The sequence below is a fragment of the Telmatherina bonti genome (genome assembly GCF_933228915.1).
Source record: "Telmatherina bonti genome assembly, chromosome: 11".
Lineage (NCBI taxonomy): Eukaryota > Metazoa > Chordata > Actinopteri > Atheriniformes > Telmatherinidae > Telmatherina > Telmatherina bonti.
In genome coordinates, this window is record NC_136629.1 from 3,242,498 (window position 1) to 3,253,720 (window position 11,223).

Genomic DNA, 11,223 nt, shown 5'->3' on the forward strand with positions numbered 1-11,223 from the left:
CCCAGCAGACGTCCCGCAGACGCCCAGCAGACGTCCCGCAGACGCCCAGCAGACGCCCAGCAGACATCCCGCAGACGCCCAGCAGACGCCCAGCAGACATCCCGCAGACGCCCAGCAGACGCCCAGCAGACTTCCCGCAGACGCCCCGCAGACGTCCCGCAGACGCCCGGCAGACGCCCAGCAGACATCCCGCAGACGCCCCGCAGACGCCCAGCAGACGCCCAGCAGACATCCCGCAGACGCCCAGCAGACGCCCAGCAGACGCCCAGCAGACATCCCGCAGACGCCCAGCAGACATCCCGCAGACGCCCAGCAGACGCCCAGCAGACGCCCAGCAGACATCCCGCAGACGTCCAGCAGACGTCCCGCAGACGCCCAGCAGACATCCCGCAGACGCCCAGCAGACATCCCGCAGACGCCCGGCAGACATCCCGCAGACGCCCAGCAGACATCCCGCAGACGCCCAGCAGACATCCCGCAGACGCCCAGCAGACATCCCGCAGACGCCCAGCAGACGCCCAGCAGACATCCCGCAGACGCCCAGCAGACATCCCGCAGACGCCCAGCAGACGCCCAGCAGACATCCCGCAGACGCCCAGCAGACGCCCAGCAGACGCCCAGCAGACATCCCGCAGACGCCCAGCAGACATCCCGCAGACGCCCAGCAGACGCCCAGCAGACATCCCGCAGACGCCCAGCAGACGTCCCGCAGACGCCCAGCAGACATCCCGCAGACGCCCAGCAGACATCCCGCAGACGCCCAGCAGACGCCCAGCAGACGCCCAGCAGACATCCCGCAGACGCCCAGCAGACATCCCGCAGACGCCCAGCAGACATCCCGCAGACGCCCAGCAGACATCCCGCAGACGCCCAGCAGACGCCCAGCAGACGCCCAGCAGACATCCCGCAGACGCCCAGCAGACGTCCCGCAGACGCCCAGCAGACGCCCAGCAGACATCCCGCAGACGCCCAGCAGACGCCCAGCAGACGCCCCGCAGACGCCCCGCAGACGCCCCGCAGACGTCCCGCAGACGCCCAGCAGACGTCCCGCAGACGTCCCGCAGACGCCCAGCAGACGCCCCGCAGACGCCCAGCAGACACAAGCAGGAACCCTCTCGGTTCTGCTCCTGACGTCTGTGCTACATCGGCATGTTTGACGTTCTCCACCAGCGTGGAGTGTATGACAGCATTTATCGTAGACAACGCTGCGACGGCGCTCTTTATTTTCATTTTTAATGTCAGTTTGTCGTTACACTGTTGTTGCTGCGACTCCGTCAGCAGCCGTTTCCATGGAAACGGTTTCACATCCACACAGCAACACAGAAAAGTTCTGCTTCAGGTAAAAAATGTATTTCTTAAAACCGGAACGTTCTCTAGGATTTCATGGAAAAGTCCCAAACAGCACGGGAAAAAAAAAAAGTCTACATCTGCTTTTCACAGCAGGACCACCAGAACCAGTCCGGACCTTGAACAGCCAGAATCCTGGAAGGTTTCTAAGCAGGAAGTCCACATAATCCCACTGAGGATCCGGTCCGTCAGAGCTGCTCCTCCTCTCGCAGTCGGCTGCTCAGCTTCTCCACGACCATGCTCAGCTCCACCTTCTTGTTCAGCTTTAGGTACACGTCCTTCCTGATTGGATGAAGAGTCAGCCAATCAGACGCCACCTCCGCCAGAAGGTGGATGTGTTTCTCCATGTCACCTGATCAAGAGGGAAAAACGCTCAGTCCTATTCTATTTTATTCTATTCTGCAGTCATGTAGCAGACACTTTTATCCAAAGTGACTTCCATATGAGTGAGAACAACACAAGCATGAAACCAAACAGTAGAGGACGTGGTAGGAAGGTGCTGGTGGACTGTCCAGTTGGACGCAGGTCCTTCCACGAAGCTCTAAAGGCTTTTTTTTGTTTACTCCCTTCCCACCCCATAATACCACCTATGTTATAATACAAAGAATTAATACCATAAAGTTTGTTACAAAGAACTGGGCTAAGTTCTCCAACTTTCCAATAAATACAGCTATACTAAGTGTTGAAGTTCTCCTTGAAGAGCTGAGTCTTCAGCTGGGTCTTAAAAGTAGACAGGGACTCTGCAGAGCGGACAGAGTTTGGCAGATCATTCCACCATCGTGGAACAACAGAGGAAAAGAGTCTGGCTGGTGATTTAGTTCCACGTATTGGTGGTAACATGAGGCGTCTTTCGCTGGTGGAACGTAGCTGTGGAGAGGGAGTGTAGGTCTGGATTAGGGAGTGATGGTAGACGGGAGCCATTTGAGTTATTGTTTTGTAAACCAGAAGCAAAGCTTTGAATTTGATGCGTTCTGCGACCGGAAGCCAGTGAAAAGGGATTAGCAGCGGAGTGACATGAACCAGTTTGGACTGGTTGAAAACCAGACGCGCTGTGGCGTTCTGGATCATCTGCAGAGGTTTAACCAGCACGTAGGCAGACCTGCGAGTAGGGAACTGCAGTAATCGATGTGTGAGATGACCAGAGCCTGAACCAACAGCTGAGTCATGTGTTCTGTCAGGTACGTCTGATTCTCTTGATGTTGGAAGGCTGTTTTGATAACCTGCTTAATATGTGGGCCAAAGGACAGGTCAGGGTCAAATATTACTCCAAGGTTTCTCACTGTAGCACTGGAAGCTAAAGTAATGCCATCCAGGTTCATTACAAAACCGGAAAATTTAGCTCAGTTTTTCAGATCCAACGAGAATTACTTCAGTCTTATCTGAGTTTAAGAGGAGAAAATTTCTAGACATCCAAGTCTTTATGTCTATGAGACAATTTTGTAGCCTATTGGGCTGATTTGTTTCATCTGGTTTAAAGGATAAGTATAGTTGAGTATCATCTGCATAACAATGAAAGTTTATTCCATGCTGTCTAATAATTTTGCCTAAAGGGAGCATATATAGTGTGAAGAGTACTGGTCCAAGTACAGAACCTTGAGGAACTCCATGACTTACTGTAGTTTGGGAGGAGGACTTGTCATTTACATGAACAAACTGAAGTCTATCAGATAAATATGATTTAAACCAGCTTAACGCTGTACCTGTAATTCCAATCACCTGTTCTAGTCTTTGTAACAGAATGTTATGATCGACTGTATCAAATGCAGCACTAAGATCAAGCAAGATAAGTACGGACACAAGTCCTTTGTCTGAGGCCATAAGAAGGTCATTAGTAACTTTCACCAATGCTGTCTCAGTACTATGATGAGCTCTAAATCCTGACTGAAACTCCTCGCATAAATTATTTCTGCTCAGGTGGGCATGTAGCTGAGCTGAAACTATTTTCTCCAGAATTTTGGACATAAACGGGAGGTTAGATATAGGTCTATAATTTGCTATCACCTCTGGATCCAGAGATTGCTTTTTAAGTAAAGGCTTGATTACAGCAGTTTTAAATGATTGTGGTACATATCCTGTCACTAAAGACATATTGATAAGATTTAGTAGTGATGTATTAATTAAAGGGAAAATGTCCTTAAAGAGGCTTGTTGGGAGAGGGTCTAAGATACAGGTGGATGGTTTAGATGAAGCTATTATTTTAGTTAATTCAGAGGGTTGGACAGGACAGAAACTATTTAGACACAAGTCAGATCCTGGTTCTAAGGATGCTTCGGAGACCACAACAGGCTCAACATTATAAGTAGAAGGAAGAATATTGTGAATTTGATCTCTAATAGTATCAATTTTATTCCTGAAAAAATACATGAAATCATCCCAGCTAAGTGAGAAAGGAATACATGGCTCCACAGCGCTCCGGCTCCTAGTAAGCCTGGCTACAGTGCTGAAAAGAAACCGAGGGTTGTTTTTGTTTTCCTCTATCAATGATGAATAATAAGCTGTTCTTGCCGTACGTAAGGCTTTCTTTCCAGGTTAAGCGAGACTCCTCTAGTCCTGATGAACGCCATCTGTTTTCCAAACGCCTTGATGCCTGTTTTAGAGCTCGAAGCTGGGAATTAAACCAGGGAGCCTTCATAATCTTACCTAATTTCTTCTTCTTTAGGGGAGCAACATTATCCAAGGTTGTACGCATTGAAGCTGTTATAGTATCAGCATGTTGATCAATCTGAGCAGGAGTAAGGCTTAAAGGGGGACTCTCAGTCATGCTAACACATGGTAGAGGGGAAAAATTGATTCAATTGATTGTTTAAATTTTGTAATATTATTGTCTGATAAACATCTACTATAGTAGAATTTATTTTTGGTCAGTGAGTAATCAAATAAAGTGAATTCAAAGGTTAATAAGAAGTGATCGGACAAGACAGGGTTTTGAGGAAATACTTTGAGCTTATCAGTCTCAATACCAGATGTTAGAACCAGATCAAGAGTATGACCATGAGAGTGAGTGGCTCCATTGACATTTTGTGAAAACCCAATTGAGTTTAGAATAGAGCTAAAGGAAATGTTTCAACTATCATTTTCATGGTCAACATGAATATTAAAATCACCTAGTACAATGACCTTATCAGTAGTCAGCACTAACTCAGACAAGAGATCAGAGAATTCGGTCAGAAACTCGGAGTAAGGTCCAGGTGGGCGATACACTAATGCTAAAAGGAGCGGTTTCTCTGAATTCCATTTTGGATTAGATAAATTTAATGTCAGGAATTCAAAGCATTTATAGTTAGTTTTGACCTTAGGACTAATTAATAATTCTGACTGAAAGATAGCTGCAACACCTCCTCCTCTGCCTGTAGTTCTAGGAATGTGAAAGTTTAAATAGTTAGCTGGCGTAGCTTCATTAATACTAACATAATCCTCTTGCTGTAACCAGGTTTCCGTAAGACAGAATAAATCAATGTGGTGATCACCTATCAAGTCATTGACTAATAAAGACTTATTTGGGAGGGATCTAATATTCAGTAGGCCACACTTTATTGTCTTATTTTCAGATTTTATTAGATCCATTGTTTTTATTTTTATGAGGTTTTCACGATTAACCCCAGAAGTGTTTTTGTGTTGTTTAATTCTTACTGCTGGGGAGTTGTATAAGGTCGGAATGGGGTTTTGGGTGGGCGGCGGCAGGTGGGAAGCTGCAGAAAAGTGTGTAGGACTACAATTCTGCCTCCTGGTCCCAACCCTGAGTTGTCAGTTGTTGTAGAGAGCATATCGGCAGGTACGGGCAACCGAGGCAACATGGACCTTAAAAGGTCAGCAGGTCATCCACCATGACCCCAAGATTCCAGGCAGCAGGAACAAGTATGATAGAGTGGAGCTTCACACGTATCTGCGGAGGTAAGGAAGGATTGGCTGGACAGACAATGAGCTCTGTCTTGGACAGATTGAGCTGAAGGTGGCGATCCTTCATCCATGTAGAGATATCAGCAAGGCAAGCTGATATTCTCAGTGAAACGTTGTGTCGTCTGGTGGGAAGGAGAGGAAAAGCTGAGTGTCATAGGAGAAGCCATGAGAGCTTCTAACTGTATCAAGTGAGGAGGTGTATAGTGGAAAGAGAAGAGGGCCGAGCACCGATCCCTGAGGCTCCCCTGTTTTTATGTGATCTGGACACTTCTCCTCACCAGGATACTCTGAAGGATCTTCCTGAGAGGTAGGACGTGGACCACGAGAGGACAGATCCAGAGAGCTCAGAGAGTGGAGAGGAGAATCTGATGGTTCACTGTGTCAAAAGCAGCAGACAGGTCCAGCAGGACCAGGACTGAGGATTGACCAGTGGATCTGGACCAGCAGGACCAGGACTGAGGACTGACCAGTGGATCTGGACCAGGACTGAGGACTGACCAGTGGATCTGGCAAGCTGGAGGGAATCGGTAACAGACAGGAGAGCAGTTCCAGTGGAATGGCCTTGCCTAAAGCCAGACTGATATGGATCAAAGGTTTTCATCATGGAGGAATTGCAAGACTTGGCTGAAGACTGCACACTCTAGTAGTTTAGATAAGAACGGCACCAGCGAGACCGGCCGGTAGTTTCCAACCTGGACTGGGTTGAGTGTGGGTTTCTTCAGCAGTGGGGTGACCCGAGCTTGCTGGAAGACAGAGGGAAAGACCCCAGATTCAAGAGAAGAACCAGTCCTGCTGCGAGTCCAGCGTTACAGCTGACAGTCGTTTATATGGAACACCCAAAAGCAGCTGCTCCACCTCCACCTTTTGGACAACCTCCACCCTGTCCACCTCCACCCCTGTCCACCTTGTGGACCACCTCCACCCCTGTCCACCTTGTGGACCACCTCCTCCCACCTGTCGTGAGAGCAGATCTGTAGCTGGCCACCATGCGGCTGCAGGCCACCTCCATGACCAGAGCCGCCTTCTTCTCTGCGACGAAAACGTTCCGGAGGATTCTCGCCAGCTCGCCCAGCCGTGACATCATCAGCAGGCGCTCCTCCTGGGCCGGCTTCCGGGTCATGGCGGCTCGCAGCTTCTGGGCTTCTTTTGCCCGAACCTGAAAGAAATAAAGAAACCTGGATGAGAAGAACCCGACCACACCTTCCCAAGGCTCCAGCTGCAGTACATACCCTGTCCAGCAGGGACTGGGAGACCCCCTTCAGGCAGGACGGGACCTGATCCGCCGGACCTGCTGATGTCTGGGTGACCGTCGGCTTCTGAGGACACTCTGGATCTTTGTCTCCAGGGGTCAGGGACAGCAGAGCCTTCTCCATCTGAGGACAAGGACACACAAAAACTGATCCTGGACCGAGTCATCCCGGAACAACAAGTCCAGCCGAGTCATCCCGGACCAACCAAGTCCAGCCGAGTCATCCCGGACCAACCAAGTCCAGCCGAGTCATCCCGGACCAACCAAGTCCAGCCGAGTCATCCCGGACCAACCAAGTCCAGCCGAGTCATCCCGGACCAACAAGTCCAGCCGAGTCATCCCGGACCAACAAGTCCAGCCGAGTCATCCCGGACCAACCAAGTCCAGCCGAGTCATCCCGGACCAACAAGTCCAGCCGAGTCATCCCGGACCAACAAGTCCAGCCGAGTCATCCCGGACCAACAAGTCCAGCCGAGTCATCCCGGAACAACAAGTCCAGCCGAGTCATCCCGGAACAACAAGTCCAGCCGAGTCATCCTGGAATGTTTGTTTTTTGTTATTTGTGTGAATATTCTGAATATTTGTTAAAGCTTAGAGGATCACCCTGGGTGTGATGAGTTTGCGGGCCTTGTCCAGAACCTCCTGGGCTGTCACCAGTTTCTCTGTCTGAGGAACCTGAGGCAGCGGACCGACCTGGACCATCGGGACAGTGTCCACGTTGAAGCGAGGGTGCCAGCGGGTCAGTTTGTCTTCTGGGACGTTCATGGGAGGAACCAGCGAGGACAAGAAGACCTGCACACAAAAGGCCATCAGAAACCTGCTGCTACCACCAGAGACGGGTCAGAACCCCTTCCAGACCCAAGACGGAGGTCGTGGTCAGCTACTGCTCACCTTGTGGTGCTGTTTGACGATGGAAACCAGGTTCTGGTGGAAGATGTGTCTTCTATCCAGGAGAAGAGAGGCGGAGAGTACAGGCCGGGCCTCTTTCTGGTCTGAGGACACAAACATAAGCATTACTCGGGGAACTGGGCTGAAGCAGCAGCTTGTGTTCTGGTACTGACCCGAGTGTATGACGGGCTCCACGGTGAGCTGGTAGCTGTCCTTCCTGATGCTGTTGCTGAACGTGGGGACGTTCTTCTCTCGTCTGAATGTGTAAGCCTCCGGAAACACCGTCTTGATTTGACCCACGTGGCTCTCCTCAAACCGCCTTCCAGGTGAGAAACAGCAAACGAACCATCAGACATCTGGGTAAAGTCGCATCACCAGCTCCAGATGACCCGGTTCTGACCCGACTGACAGGACCTTTCCTACCTGTGTATCATGTCCTGGACCCCCTGCCTGATCTTGCAGAAGGTGGCGGTCTCACTGCGGTTGTACAGCATGGCGACAACCGTGTCCATACTCCTGAACATCTCAGCCAGAACTCTGTAATGCAGAGGCAGTGATAGGCCCGGGGGGGCGGCCTGGGCCAGGGCGTGGTACCGCAGGTAGGCCGGCTGCTCGGCGCCAGACTCGGGTCTGTCCTGGGTCTCAGTCTGCTGAATCTCCTCAGCTGCCTTCTTTTCCGTCTTCTTCTGGACTTTAGCTGCCAGCTGTGTGGCGAGTGCCACGGTGGACCTGAGGGTGTCGACGTCTGCAACCGGGTTGGCGGCGGCATCGTTGGGACAGGAGGAAGCCGAGATCTCTTCCGTCTGCTTCCGGATCCTCTGGAGGCGTTGCTTCAGAGCAGAGATGTCCTCAGACAGAGCCTGTCAACCACAAAGACATCAAGTCAGAACATTCTCCGTCCAGCGCTGACCTCTGACCTCAGAGCGGACCGTTCCCAAAGCGGCGCTGACCTCCGACCTCAGAGCGGACCGTTCCCAAAGCGGCGCTGACCTCCGACCTCAGAGCGGACCGTTCCCAAAGCGGCGCTGACCTCCGACCTCAGAGCGGACCGTTCCCAAAGCGGCGCTGACCTCCGACCTCAGAGCGGACCGTTCCCAAAGCGGCGCTGACCTCCGACCTCAGAGCGGACCGTTCCCAAAGCGGCGCTGACCTCCGACCTCAGAGCGGACCGTTCCCAAAGCGGCGCTGACCTCCGACCTCAGAGCGGACCGTTCCCAAAGCGGCGCTGACCTCCGACCGGACCGTTCCCAAAGCGGCGCTGACCTCCGACCTCAGAGCGGACCGTTCCCAAAGCGGCGCTGACCTCCGACCTCAGAGCGGACCGTTCCCAAAGCGGCGCTGACCTCTGACCTCAGAGCGGACCGTTCCCAAAGCGGCGCTGACCTCTGAGCAGACCGTTCCCAAAGCGGCGCTGACCTCAGAGCGGACCGTTCCCAAAGCGGCGCTGACCTCTGACCTCAGAGCGGACCGTTCCCAAAGCGGCGCTGACCTCCGACCTCAGAGCGGACCGTTCCCAAAGTGGCGCTGACCTCTGACCTCAGAGCAGACCTTTTCCGTCCTGGTTCTGGTCCCACCCTGGTCACGTGACCCAACCGTTCCACACACCTCTTCCTCCTCCACAGGTGTGAGGTCTTCTTCTGTGGTGCTCATTAAGCAGTTTTACCAGAATCATCTCTATGTGGAGATAAATATCATCTGAGGGTCCACCGTCTGCAGGTCCGAGCAGCCTGCTGGACCGGAACGAGACCTCTAAGCCCTGATTGCGTCTCCATAGGGAGAACCGGGAGTATTCCGGAAGCGCCGGTCTAGGTCTTTCATTCCCCCCAAAGACGGCGTGGCTATCAGTGGTACAGGCCCGGCCAATCAGAGGCCACTCAGGCCAGTAGAATGTGAGGAGGGCAAGACGATTGGTTTGTTACGATTGACACCCACCCCAACAGTCCGTGGCGACCAATCAGACAGTGTCTGGTGTAGCTGCTGCAGTGTGTTAAGTTAGCAAGAGGAGCTGGTTAGGATATTAAGGGATGTACTAGTAACGTAAACCTCAATGTAGAAAAAGGAACGGCAGCGCTGGAGGATGATGCCGAAAAATACCGAAAAGTTAAGTGATTTATTCAGGCTCTCATTTAAAAAAAAGGAGGGGGCTGCAAGGAAGTTATTTACAAAAGCACACACACACAAAACACTGGTACAAAATACCCATCTAACACTCGGAGCGCCGCCAGCGGTCTTTTAGTCACTTTAATATGCTAATAGTTTGTGAATGCTAAGTTCCTCTTCTGCCGTTTTTTGTCTTGTCAACATTTAATGATACAGCGAGCTCTATCAGCCCAAACCGTTAACTACTCGCTGCAGATGTTTAGAACGCGGCGATGCTACTGTTAAACACAGTATGAGATCCTCCTTGTTGAGGCTGGACACTTTCAGGCCACGAAGTTTAATATGTAGCTGATGTAGTCCTTACCTTGAAATTAAGATTAAGATCAGGATTTTAAAATCACTGATCTACACTTAAAAAAAATAAATTAATAACAATAACAATAATAATATATTATTATTATTATTATGACCATTTCTATCATTTACCCCTTTTAAAAGTATTTATGTGTAGCATATGGGTCATAACTTACCATTATTATGTATATGAATACAAAGGTAAATCCAGTGAGACGTAGGCTCCACTATCTTACTGTATCGGCCTGTATATGCCTGCTATCCAAAGTGGTGGTGACAGCAGTCCTGGTGGTGCTTCAGGAGAAAGAGGGGGGTTGGCAGAAGGTACAGAACCATTTCTACAGCAGAACCAATACATGCACCAAGTTGCAGACATATGCACCCCACCAGACACCATCTGACATAAACACCTCTCATCTGTAACAATAACCTGTTGGCACTACAGCATTATTCTATTCTATGAAACATTTAGGGGAAAAAACATGTGTGACAAGATCAATCTTTTGGAATTAATGAAATGTATTATTCCCAATAATATAATGATTATGCTGGTTGTTCTTACACTCCCAGCAGATGCTGAGTATACTGACAAGACAAGTACATGTTTTTGTTTGCGTGTGTGCGCGCGCGCTCGCATGCACGCATGTGTTTGGATTGTGCCCATGCATGCGTGTGTGGGCAAGACCAGGGTGGCCTGATCTATGACAGACCATTGGCCGAGAAAAGTTTCCCAGTCCGGCCCTGAGTTCGGGTCCAGGTGGAGTCCACCTGCTTAGACTGCTTACCTGAGGTTCTCCCTCGGTCCTCTCCCCGGGCAGGACCAGCTTCTTCCTGGCGGACTTCCTGGTAGTGTCGGCCTCTCTGACGCCCCCCGCCGCGCGCCTCTTCCCGGCCGTGCACCCCCCCAGCGCGCGCCTCTCCCCCGCCGTGCAGCGGGCACCGGGGGCCGGGAACACCGCCGGGCTTCGCTCCGGGGTCCGGGGACTGCAGGGGACATGTTCGGCATCTTCGCTGCCCGCCGCCTCGTCGACCACTCGGAGGAACTCCTCGCGCACGGGGGACGCGCGCGGAAGGGGGTCTTTGTGTGAAGCGGGTCCGGTTCCCGCGCGCTTGGCGGATCCCGCGATGCCTTTCTTCCTTTGGGAGAAGAAGTCCGTTACTCGGGCCTGCGACATGCTGCTGCCGGACACCAGATCGGAACCAGACGAACTGGACCTGAAAACACCGGATGTAGCTAACCCGCACAGGAAGCTGGGAATGGAATTTTCGCGCGAAATGCGTAAAGCCCCGCCCCTTCCTGTCCTGGCGAGCTGAGGCTGGTCACGTGACGAGGCGGTTCCCGCCAACACGTCTTAAATGTTTCACACATTTTGATCATTTCATGTGTT

At 51.6% G+C, this 11,223-nt stretch overlaps 1 protein-coding gene across 1 annotated transcript; it reads right to left on the reverse strand.

Annotated features, from left to right (window-relative positions):
• Window positions 1-1,325: 1,325 nt before the first annotated feature.
• cdt1 (chromatin licensing and DNA replication factor 1) lies at window positions 1,326-11,010 on the reverse strand (the record flags this gene model as incomplete). The annotated part of the gene is made up of 7 exons (XM_079249385.1): window positions 1,326-1,699; window positions 6,199-6,400; window positions 6,474-6,617; window positions 7,097-7,285; window positions 7,385-7,700; window positions 7,805-8,241; window positions 10,621-11,010. 7 exons carry the CDS (start codon window positions 11,008-11,010, stop codon window positions 1,536-1,538), a joined length of 1,842 nt encoding a protein of 613 aa, XP_079105511.1. The 3' UTR covers window positions 1,326-1,535.
• Between the last annotated feature and the right edge of the window lie 213 nt (window positions 11,011-11,223).